Below are 11,340 nucleotides of genomic sequence, written 5' to 3'. Positions count from 1 at the left end.
GACTCCCTCAACATGGCTGACACTCAGGCAGAAGTCCTCCTGGTCCCCCAGGTCGGGGTCCAGCGCTCCCTCCGGGTCTACGGGGGTCTCGCCTGCAATGCCCTCATGGCTGGTAAGGTCACGCTAAAGTCACATTTTATAGTTTATACACGTTTAAATCGAGCAGGAGGAGGGAGCCTTACACAACAGCCTTCATGTCTCTGTGTTGAATCTCCCTTTGTCTTGTGTTGAGTGAGTGTGGAGTTTGTTTAGTGTAGTGTGGAGTTTGTTTAGTGTTGTGTTTGTTTAGTGTAGTGTGGAGTTTGTTTAGTGTAGTGTGGAGTTTGTTTAGTGTACTGTGGAGTTTGTGTAGTGTAGTGTGGAGTTTGTTTAGTGTTGTGTTTGTTTAGTGTAGTGTGGAGTTTGTTTAGTGTAGTGTGGAGTTTGTTTAGTGTACTGTGGAGTTTGTGTAGTGTAGTGTGGAGTTTGTGTAGTGTAGTGTGGAGTTTGTTTAGTGTAGTGTGGAGTTTGTTTAGTGGGGGAGTCTTCTTTGTGGGCTCCAGACTCCTCTGGGTCCTTGAGCCTCTGGAGAGCTGGTCCTGGTTCCTCCCAGCCGACGGGTGACTCTGTGTTCCGCCCCTCTGTCCCCTCAGAGTCCGGGTCCGACCGGACCCCGCTGCACGACGCTGCGTTCCAGGGCCGGCTGCTGAGCCTCAGGACCCTGCTGACCCAGGTAGGGAACCAGCAACCTCCCGCCGCCAGTACACAGACAACACTTTATACCATCAGGCTGAGGGGCTAACCTGGTCCACCCTGGTGGTCTCTGGTGGTCTCTGATGGTCCACCCCTGTCCCCCAGAGGGCTGTCTGTCCGGCTGTGAGTGACAGGTCTGTCTCCTCAGGGCGTCCCCGCTGACCTGAGGTCTCTGGACGGCGTCACCCCCGCTGCACGAGGCCTGCCTCGCCGGACACGCCCCCTGTGCCAAGCTGCTGCTAGAGCACGGCGCCCAGGTGGGACCACACACACACACACACACACACACACACACACACACGGCCGTCTCCGTGGTGGCTAACTGACCAGGTGTCTCCGTCCAGGTGGAGGCGGTGTCCTCAGACGGAGCCACGCCCCTCTTCAACGCCTGCAGCCGGGGCAGCAGCGCCTGCGTCAGACTGCTGTTAGAACGCAGCCCGGCCGCCCCGACCAACCGCCTGCTGCCATCGGCCCTCCACGAGGCGGCCCGGAGAGGTGAGGGGGGCGCACGACATGTGTGATGTGACGGTGTTGTGGTGTTGTGATGTGACTCTGTGTTGGGTTGTGACTGTGTTGTGACTCTGTGTTGTGTAGTGTAGTGTTGTGACTGTGTAGTGTTGTGTAGTGACTGTGTTGTGTCTCAGGCCACAGAGCGTGTCTGGAGCTCCTGCTGTCCTCCGGGGCCGACCTGGAGGCCCAGGGGCCCGGCGGGGGGACCCCCCTGGACGCCGCCTGCCTGGGGGGGGCCGCCGCCTGTGTGGAGAGTCTGCTGCTTGCAGGTATGACCTCTGATCTCACACTGACCTCTGACCTCACACACAGCGTCTCTACTCCTCTCGGTCAGGGAGAGCGAGTTACAGCGTTCATATGTATTCATTAGGATAATAACATTCATAATAATAACATGTAGCGCCTTTCTCACACTCAAGGATGCTTTACAAAGACATCAATACACACAGACACGCACAATACACACAGATACGGACAATACACACAGACACGCACAATACACACAGATACGGACAATACACACAGACACGGACTCTGGGGCTGGGAGGTGAGGCCCGGCGAGGTCAGTCAGTCCCACGCTGTCTCCCCAGGTGCGGACGTGTGCGGGGGCTGGGGGCGGAGCAGCCCGCTGCACGCGGCGGTGGCGGCGGGGGCGGGGCCGGCGGTGGAGCTGCTGATGGCCTACGGGGCCGATGGGAGCTGGAGGAACGCCGAGGGAGACACGCCGCTGGACCTGGCCGCCGCCGGCATGAGGACGCTGCTGAGCAAGGGTACGGACGCACACACACACACACACACACACAGGCACGCATGTGACCAGTACGCACACACACACAGGCACGCATGTGACCACGTACGCACACACACACACACAGAGGCACGCATGTGACCACACACACACACAGACATGTCCTATATATATTTGATTCTTAAATACATACATGTGTCCTTTATCTATATTAAACGGTGTGTTTTGTGTTTCCTGTGCAGGTCCCGCCTCACTGGCTCAGTTCTGCCGTCTCTCCGTCCGTCGCCGTCTGGGGCGGAGCCGTCTGCCCAGCGCCCAGCTGCCCCTCCCCCCCCGCCTGAAGGACTTCCTCCTTCACCAGTGACCCCGCCCCCCTGCCTGAAGGACTTCCTCCTCCACCAGTGACCCCGCCCCCTAGCCTGAAGGACTTCCTCCTCCACCAGTGACCCCTCCCCCCCCGCCTGAAGGACTTCCTCCTCCACCAGTGCCCGCCCCTCTTGGTGTGTTTATGTATATATCACTTTAGACGATCTAGCTGTCGAACTCTGAATGGGTATGTAAGGTCTTTTTTAACAAAATGTGCAGCGCACTGTATTAGCACGTACCGTAGTGTATTTTTATACGTTTAAACTTTTTTTCCCAACAAGATTACGCTTTATTTTATCAATGCTGCTGTAAAATAAAATGCAGTGTATCTCGTGTTCACCGAGTCGCTTAGTGCTGTCAGTTAAACGTGTTATTAACGGAGTTAACGCAAACCCATTTTAACAGAGTACATTTTTTTATTGCAAGATTAAAGTTTTTTTTGTTATTTTTTTATTGTTATTTATTTTTTTAACCCTTTTATTGATGGACAGTGTTACATTGTCTGAGCGATTATTTGCTCCACGTGTGAATGACTGCTCCAAGTGAGAATGTTAGTGTGAAATTGAACACTACACTATATGGCAATGTTGTTTTCAATAAAAAAAAACATTTGCACAAAGCAAGCCGATCCACTTTTCCATGTTGATAAGAGCATTAAAATGAGAAAAAATAATGGGACACAAAGAAATCAAGGGACATTTAGAATAGATACAAATGAGTGATTAATTGCGATTAATCGCAAGTTAACTATGACATTAATGCGATTAATCGCGATTAAGTATTTTAATCGTTTGACAGCACTAATATATATAATATACAAGAGTATCAGAAACAGTTCACCCCTCAAATGCTTAACCAGTCTAAACACACACCCACACACACACACACACACACACACACACACACACGCACACACACACACACACACACACACACATTGAGCACCAGAGTAGTACACGTTTATTGTCTTGTTTTTCAAAACACTCTTCAGCCTCCATCTTTTTTGTAGTTTTCCGCGGCATTCGCCTTCGCCTCCATTTTCTTACCAAAACAAAAGACGGATATAAATAGTCCAGACATGGATACATTCAGAAGGTTCCAGAGGGCAGATATACAACACAGGTCTCTTCTCCAAGGAGACGCTGGAGAACGTCGGGGTCCGCCTCAACACCGGCGGGCCGTGGTGCGGGCGGGCCGTGAGCAGGAGGTTCTAAAGGTTCTAGAGGTTCCAGAGGGTTCTACGGGCTCTGCTGCAGCAGCTGGGCCCAGCGCCGCTCCAGGAAGCTCCTCACGCGGTGTCCGGCGCGGCCGATCTCAGAGCGGTCCTCGTTGAAGCGCTCGCAGTTATCAAGAACCAGGCTCAGGTCAGAGAGGAAGGCCTCAGGGCCCGGGTACCTGAGAGCACACAGAACACAGAACATAGCGACCAGTTAGATATCAGTTATCAAGAACCAGACTCAGGGCTGAGGAGAATATATGTATATATATATTTATATATATATATATATATCTATATCTATATATATATAGATATAGATATAGATAACATCACCATTTCATGTCCTGATTGTGGTCATCATACCTAAGAGGTGAAAGGGTACTAAATGTCATCTTGTGGTGCTGAGGGGCTCAAGGAGCCGAACAACAGAGAGCTGCTGGCGTCACTGGTTGGTGATGAGTTTGACCTACTGGGCGGTGATGAGTCTGACCTACTGGGCGGTGATGGTTTGACCTACTGGGTGGTGATAGTTTGACCTACTGGGTGGTGATGGTTTGACCTATTGGGTGGTGATGAGTTTGATCTACTGGGTGGTGATGGTTTGACCTACTGGATGGTGATGGTTTGACCTACTGGTTGGTGATAGTTTGACCTACTGGGTGGTGATGGTTTGACCTACTGGTTGGTGATGGTTTGACCTACTGGTTGGTGATGGTTTGACCTACTGGGTGGTGATGAGTTTGATCTACTGGGTGGTGATGGTTTGACCTACTGGATGGTGATGGTTTGACCTACTGGTTGGTGATAGTTTGACCTACTGGGTGGTGATGGTTTGACCTACTGGTTGGTGATGGTTTGACCTACTGGGTGGTGATGAGTTTGACCCTGATGGTGGTGATGGTTTGAACAACTGGGTGGTGATGGTTTGACCTACTGGTTGGTGATGGTTTGACCTACTGGGCGGTGATGGTTTGACCTACTGGGCGGTGATGGTTTGACCTACTGGTTGGTGATGGTTTGACCTACTGGGTGGTGATGGTTTGACCTACTGGTTGGAGCAGATCTTCCCCCTGACGGTGGACAGGTCCATGGGCCTCCTGATCACCTTCCTGTAGCCCGGGACCGCCCTCTGGTCCACCGGCAGCAGGAAGGGCCACGAGTCCTCATGGGCCTCCAGCTCCGCCAGGAGCACCCTGGGAAACAGAGAGAGACCCTTAGGGGAGGAGAGAGTCCAGACAGGACCCAGGAGAGACAGGACCCAGGAGGGACAGGACCCAGGAGGGACAGGACCCAGGAGAGACAGGGCCCAGGAGAGACAGGACCCAGGAGGGACAGGACCCAGGAGAGACAGGACACAGGACCCAGGAGGGACAGGACCCAGGAGAGACCGGACCCAGGAGAGACAGGACCCAGGAGAGACAGGACCCAGGAGAGACCGGACCTAGGAGAGACCGGACCCAGGAGGGAGAGAACCCAGGAGAGACAGGACCCAGGAGAGACCATCCAGGCGGTACAGGCCCTACCTGCATGTGGACAGGTCCGCGGTCCCGCTGTCTTTGGCCGTCCTGCCCTTCTTGCCCCAGGGGGCGGGGCTGTCCTGCTGGCTTCCTGCCGAGCCGCCATCCTCCGCCCGCCTCTTCCTGCTCTCCTTCCGGCCGTTCCTTGCGGAGCTGCTGCTGCTGGTGGTGGTGGTAGTGGTGGTGCTGACGCTAGTGCTACTGCTAATGCTGCTGCTAGCCGGGCTAGGGGCCTCGTCCTCAGAGATCTCCCCCGCTGCAGCAGCCCAACGCCGGGGACGTCTCGGCTCGCTGCCCCCGGGCTCAGAGGGCTCAGCGGGCTCAGCAGGGTCAGCGGGCTCAGCGGTCTCTCCGGTCTCTCCGGGTTGGGCTGAGCTCTGCTCCTGAGGGGTCAGGGTGCTGCCCTGGAACACAGTAGCATATATACATACATATATCTAGATCTAGATCTAGATCTAGATACAACTCATAGCGTCTGGTGCTCAGAGAAGCTGTGGTTCAGACGTTACACTCGTGAGCATTTCAACAGGGTTCAGCATGCCGTGCGGGCGTTCTGATTGGACTGCAGGCTGCTGATGGTGGGTCACCGTTAGGGGTGGGAATTGATCACGTTTTTATCAATATCGATGCCATTGTCGATTCTGCCTATCGATCCAATTCCTTATCAATTCTTTTACCGATTCCTGAGTAGTTCATTGAGTGGCAAAAAAGGAGTTCTTCAGTCTTCTGCACCAAAAGCAACCATTACATTTTAATTTTTTACATACTGAACAACACCATGACAGGATATAGAGTAGGAAAGAAAATCTAGGGGTAACTTGAGCCGATGTCGAGGGGCCAGCTGCCTGAGAGCTATGTGTCATCATCAGCATGAAACCAGAAGATATTTGTATGCAGATCGCTCTTATTAATAAAAACGACTATACTACTACTACTATATAGGGCTGTCACCTTTAAGAAAAATTGTTCGAACGGATATCAAGCAATGTATTTGAATATATTTGAATATCTACGAGGCCCCTCCCCCCCCCCACAAAAAAAAACAAACACTAACAGAGATTCAATCACAAATGTAGGCTATAACGTGACAAGAGGAGACATAAACAGGACTAAGGCCATATCCTCTTTGTTTGAAACAGTATATCAACTTAATCAATATAGTAAAGTGCCACTATGCATATCACAAAATTAGGCTATGCAATGAAAAACTAAAACAGAATCGGAACTGCACAGCGCAAACAATGACGTGACAACTTAAACAGGAGACATAACTTGATCTGGATCAAGTGCGGCTCTCTTTTTATTCACGGTGTTACGTGCGGCGGAGAACACATGTTGGGAGTGCACAGACGTGCCTGGCACACACAGGGATTTGCGCGTCAATGTTGAGAGAAGCGGGTTTATTGCAGCCCGTCTCTCCACCAATGCAGCGTGTTGCTGTCAGCGGGGATGACTTGGGGTCGCAGTTTACCGCTCAGGCTGGCTGCTCCGTGCGTTATCCATTTTCAAATCAGGATATATTATTTGCTTGATTAGCGCGCTTGACTTGTACGCAGGCTTTTGAACACATGGCATTCGACGAGAAAACCAGAAAACGTCACGCAGGGATCGATAAGAAGAATCGATAACGTTGGAGGCGTACAATTCCGATGGAATTGGTTAGTTGGAACCGGTTCTGAGTAGGAACCGGTTCTCGATTCCCACCCCTAGTCACCATGGTACCTGATGCCCCTGGCCATCCTGTGACACATGGTGTCACAGGAGGGCCTGGCCCAGTAGGCCCTGGCCCAGTAGGGTGAGGGTTACCTGGGCGAGGCAGGCGGGGCAGAACCAGTCCCCCTCGGGGATGCTGCTGATGCGGGGGCGGAGGCAGTAGGTGTGGAGGCCGGCGTCGCAGCCGTCACACAGCAGCAGCAGCTCCTCGTTGTCTCCTCGACCGCACAACTGGCAGCACTGCAACACAACACGGCAACACGACACAGCTCAGACCCACAGCACTGCAACACAACACATCGCAGCAACACAACACATAACAACACAGCAACACAACACATCATAACAACACAACACAGCAACACAGCTCATACCCACAGCACAGCAACACAACACAGCTCAGACCCTCATGATGTGATGGTGTGTGTGTCTGCACTCACAGCCTTCATGATGTGTGTGTGTGTGTGTGTGTGTGTGTGTGTGTATGTGTGTGTGTGTGTGTGTGTGTGTGTGTGTGTGTACTCACAGCCTTCATGATGTGTGTGTGTGTGTGTGTGTGTGTGTGTGTGTGTGTACTCACAGCCTTCATGATGTGTGTGTGTGTGTGTGTGTGTACTCACAGCCTTCATGATGGACCTCTCCCAGGTCAGGCTCTTCTGCAGCTGCTGGATGCAGAGGGAGAGCTGGGCGGAGCTACGCACCTCGCCCAGGGCCCGCCCCCACAGCCGCATGCCTGGAGCCGCCTCCTCCCCCCCACTGCACACACACACACACACACACACACACACACACACACACACACACACACACGGTGGATGGAATATGGTTCAGTACGGTACTACAGTAGGTTGGAGGCGTACCTCTTCTCTCTCTCTGTCTCTCTCTGTCTCTCTCTCTCTCTGTCTCCAGTACCTCCTCTCTGTGTGGTTCTCCAGTACCTCCTCTCTCTGTGGTTCTCCAGTACCTCCTCTCTCTGTGGTTCTCCAGTACCTCCTCTCTGTGTGGTTCTCCAGTACCTCCTCTCTCTCTGTGGTTCTCCAGTACCTCCTCTCTCTGTGGTTCTCCAGTACCTCCTCTCTATGTGGTTCTCCAGTACCTCTTCTCTATGTGGTTCTCCAGTACCTCCTCTCTGTGTGGTTCTCCAGTACCTCCTCTCTCTATGTGGTTCTCCAGTACCTCCTCTCTGTGTGGTTCTCCAGTACCTCCTCTTTGTGTGGTTCTCCAGTACCTCCTCTCTATGTGGTTCTCCAGTACCTCCTCTCTATGTGGTTCTCCAGTACCTCCTCTCTCTATGTGGTTCTCCAGTACCTCCTCTCTATGTGGTTCTCCAGCTCCTCCAGCCGCAGCACCGCTATGTCCAGCGGGTTGTCAGACCTCCTCGCCACGTGGCCTCGGTGCTCGTGGTAGACCAGGTCCCCCCGCTCAGACTGGACCTCAGGGGGGCGCCAGCCCTACACACACACACACACACACACACACACACACACGATGATGATGATTATTACATACATTAGTTCATATTTAAGTAATCGTTTGGCCTTGGTTTAACAGCAGCCAATGGCTACAAGAAGAGGAGGTGATCTGAATCACCTCCCAGTAACTTATCACAGGAACATCTTCACACTACAAACTGGGACGTCCTGCAATAAGACTGCTGACAAACATCCATCATATCATCTTCACCACAATCGAGAGAGAGAGAGAGAGAGAGAGAGCAGAGAGAGCAGAGAGAGCAGAGGGAGAGAGCTGAGGGAAAGAAAGAGACAGAGAGAGAGGTGTAGATCTGTAGAGAGGTGTAGATCTGTAGAGAGGTGTGGATCTGTACAGAGGTGTAGAGAGGTGTAGAGAGGTGTAGATCTGTAAAGAGGTGCAGATCTGTACAGAGGTGTAGATCTGTACAGAGGTGTAGATGTGTAGAGAGGTGTAGATCTGTAGAGAGGTGTAGATCTGTAGAGAGGTGTAGATCTATACAGAGGTGTAGATCTGTACAGAGGTGTAGATCTATAGCGCTGCTGACCTTCACCTGCAGGCCTCCTGAGACCACCTTCCTCTCCAGGTTCTCCACCTGCTGCAGGAGGCTGAGGTCCACCTCCATGGCCTGCTCCTCCACACACCACTCCTCCTCCTCCGGCCCCCCGCCCAGCTGCTGCTCCTCCAGGGGCCAGGCCTCTGAGAGACCACACACACACACGCACACACACACACACACACACACACACACACACACACACACACACACACACACACACACACACACACACAGTGAGGAGTGGTTCTACAGTGAGGTTGTACAGGTGAGGTGTGGTACTCCAGGTGTGGTTCCACAGGTGACCCGTACCCTCCGAGGTCCCGGTCCAGGCCAGGCTCAGGTACTCCATGTTCTTCTGGATCTGTTTCTGCAGACTCCTCTCTCGGACCCCCCGGCTGTGCAGCGCGGCCACGACCCCTCGCAGCTCCTCCACGCCACGCACCCTCCACCAGCCCCGCGCCATGTCTACACACACACACAGACACACACACACACACACACACCCAAGTTAACAGAATAGTTATGTCTAAGCACGCCACCACCTGCCCCCTTGACCCGATCCCCTCCTCACTCCTCCAGGCCGTCTCGAGCAAAATTCTGTAATTTCTCACCGCCCTCATCAACTCCTCCCTCACTTCAGGCCTTGTCCTTGCATCCTTCAAGACTGCCAGCATAAAGCCACTCCTCAAGAAACCGAGCCTGGACACCACCGACCATCCTGAACTACAGACGATATCTCTTCTTTCATTCCTTTCTAAAACACTGGAACATTCCATCTCTAACCAACTGTCCTCCTATCTCTCACACAACAATCTGCTTGACCCTCATCAGGCTTCAAGACCGCACACTCCACTGAGATGGCTCTCCTCGTGGTGAATGAGTCACTCTGTGTTGCCAGAGCCTCGTCCATCTGTTCGGATCTCCTTCTTTGGCGTTCGTCACCGTGAACCACCAGATCCTCCTCGCTGCTCTGGCTGAACTCAGCCTCGCTGAATCTGCGCTGTCCTGGTTCACATCCTACCTGACGAACCACACCTATCAGGTCACATGGAATGGCTCCTTGTCCAAACCCTGCACTCTCGACACTGGTGTCCCTCAAGGCTCTGTACTGGGGCCCCTTCTGTTCTCCCTATATACAAGATCCCTGGGCTCTGTAATCACATCAAATGGTTTTTCCTATCACTGCTATGCTGACGACACTCAGCTATTCCTTTCTTTCCCCTCCTCTGACAGCACCCTGATTGCAACACGCATCTAAGGATGTACGTATCTCCATCACCAACTGCCAGAAACTTCGATGAGGTACTGGACAATCAGTTATGCTGCACTGCATCACAGATCCTGCAGATTTGTCCTCTACAACATCTGTAAGATCTGGCCCTTCCTCACAAGGGAAGCAGCTCAGCTCCTGGCTTAAGCGCTGGTCATCTCCAGCCTCGACTACTGCAACTCGCTCCTGGCTGGACTCCCTGCCTGCGCAATCAAACATTTGCAGCATTTCCAGAATGCTGCAGTGCGCCTCGTGTTCATCCTACCAAAACTCTCCCATCTGACCCTTGTCTCTAGGACCTCCACTGGCTCCCTGTAGTAGCTTGTATCAGATTCAAGATGATGGTACTGGCCTGTAAGGCAGTCAATGGAACTGCCCCGCCTACCTCCAAGCGTTTGTCAGACCACACCCCCCAGCTTGAGCACTCCTCTCAACTACCTCAGCTGGACGTCTGGCACCGCCGTCGCTAAGAGCAAGCAAAGGTCCATCATCAAAGTCTCAACTCTTCTCTGTTTGGCACCGCGGTGGAAAGAACTCCCTGCCGACGTCAGGACCGCAGAGTCGCTCAGCAGCCTCCGCAAAAAAGACTGAAGACTCACCTGTTCAGAGTTCACCTGGACTCTGCATAGCAACCCCGTCCCACCCCTCCTACTTGTTGTATGTTGTACGTCCTGGCACCTAATGTACGCACTTATTGTATGTCGTATTTAGTTATAGTACTTAGTCGTGTAGCGTCTTATCCTAGCTATCTCTGTTGCATACGAGGAATGGGTTAACCTAGTGATTGTTTGTGCTTTGCACCTGGGTTCTATGAACATCCTTACTGCACCAACAGAGATATATTGTTTCATTGTTTCTTATGACAAATGTACTTATTGTAAGTCGCTTTGGATAAAAGCCCTCAAACACACATTGGTCCATCCCGGGGTGTGTCCGGGGTGTGTCGGGGTGCTCTGTGGTTGTGAACCTCCCCTCCCTGGTCGGCGTGGCGATGGCCTTACCCTCGGGGATGGGTCTGGGTTCGGGGTAGTCCAGGGTCCTGGTGTTCTCTGGGGCGGGGGTGCTGGGGGGTTTGGGGGGGGTCAGGTTGGAGGTCTGGGCTGGGGGGGCATGGACCAGGAAGGGGTTGCTGGTCCCGCCAGCCTCGTACTGCTGCTGATAGGCCAGTGCCAGCAGGGGGGGGAGGGGCCCGAAGGGCGGGAAGAAGGGCAGCCCTGCGTAGGCCCCGCCCCCCTG

General features: G+C 53.0%; 1 protein-coding gene across 1 annotated transcript in view; it reads right to left on the bottom strand.

Annotated features, from left to right (window-relative positions):
• Positions 1-3,204: 3,204 nt before the first annotated feature.
• baz2bb (bromodomain adjacent to zinc finger domain, 2Bb) overlaps positions 3,205-11,340 on the bottom strand; it is a 51,754-nt gene continuing 43,618 nt past the window's right edge. The window contains exons 31-40 of the mRNA XM_084478245.1: positions 11,106-11,337; positions 9,681-9,851; positions 9,144-9,299; positions 8,823-8,974; positions 8,114-8,256; positions 7,426-7,561; positions 6,899-7,045; positions 5,099-5,496; positions 4,625-4,768; positions 3,205-3,751 (exon numbers count right to left, since the gene is read on the bottom strand). Coding sequence (XP_084334371.1) covers positions 3,595-3,751; positions 4,625-4,768; positions 5,099-5,496; positions 6,899-7,045; positions 7,426-7,561; positions 8,114-8,256; positions 8,823-8,974; positions 9,144-9,299; positions 9,681-9,851; positions 11,106-11,337 — 1,836 coding nt within the window. The 3' untranslated portion in view covers positions 3,205-3,594. The remainder of the gene's footprint in view (positions 3,752-4,624; positions 4,769-5,098; positions 5,497-6,898; positions 7,046-7,425; positions 7,562-8,113; positions 8,257-8,822; positions 8,975-9,143; positions 9,300-9,680; positions 9,852-11,105; positions 11,338-11,340) is intronic.

Source organism: Micromesistius poutassou (genome assembly GCF_964030765.1).
Source record: "Micromesistius poutassou genome assembly, chromosome: 14".
Taxonomy (NCBI): Eukaryota; Metazoa; Chordata; class Actinopteri; order Gadiformes; family Gadidae; genus Micromesistius; species Micromesistius poutassou.
The sequence above is the reverse complement of the archived record's forward strand: the minus strand, read 5'-3'. Positions and strand labels throughout refer to the sequence as shown.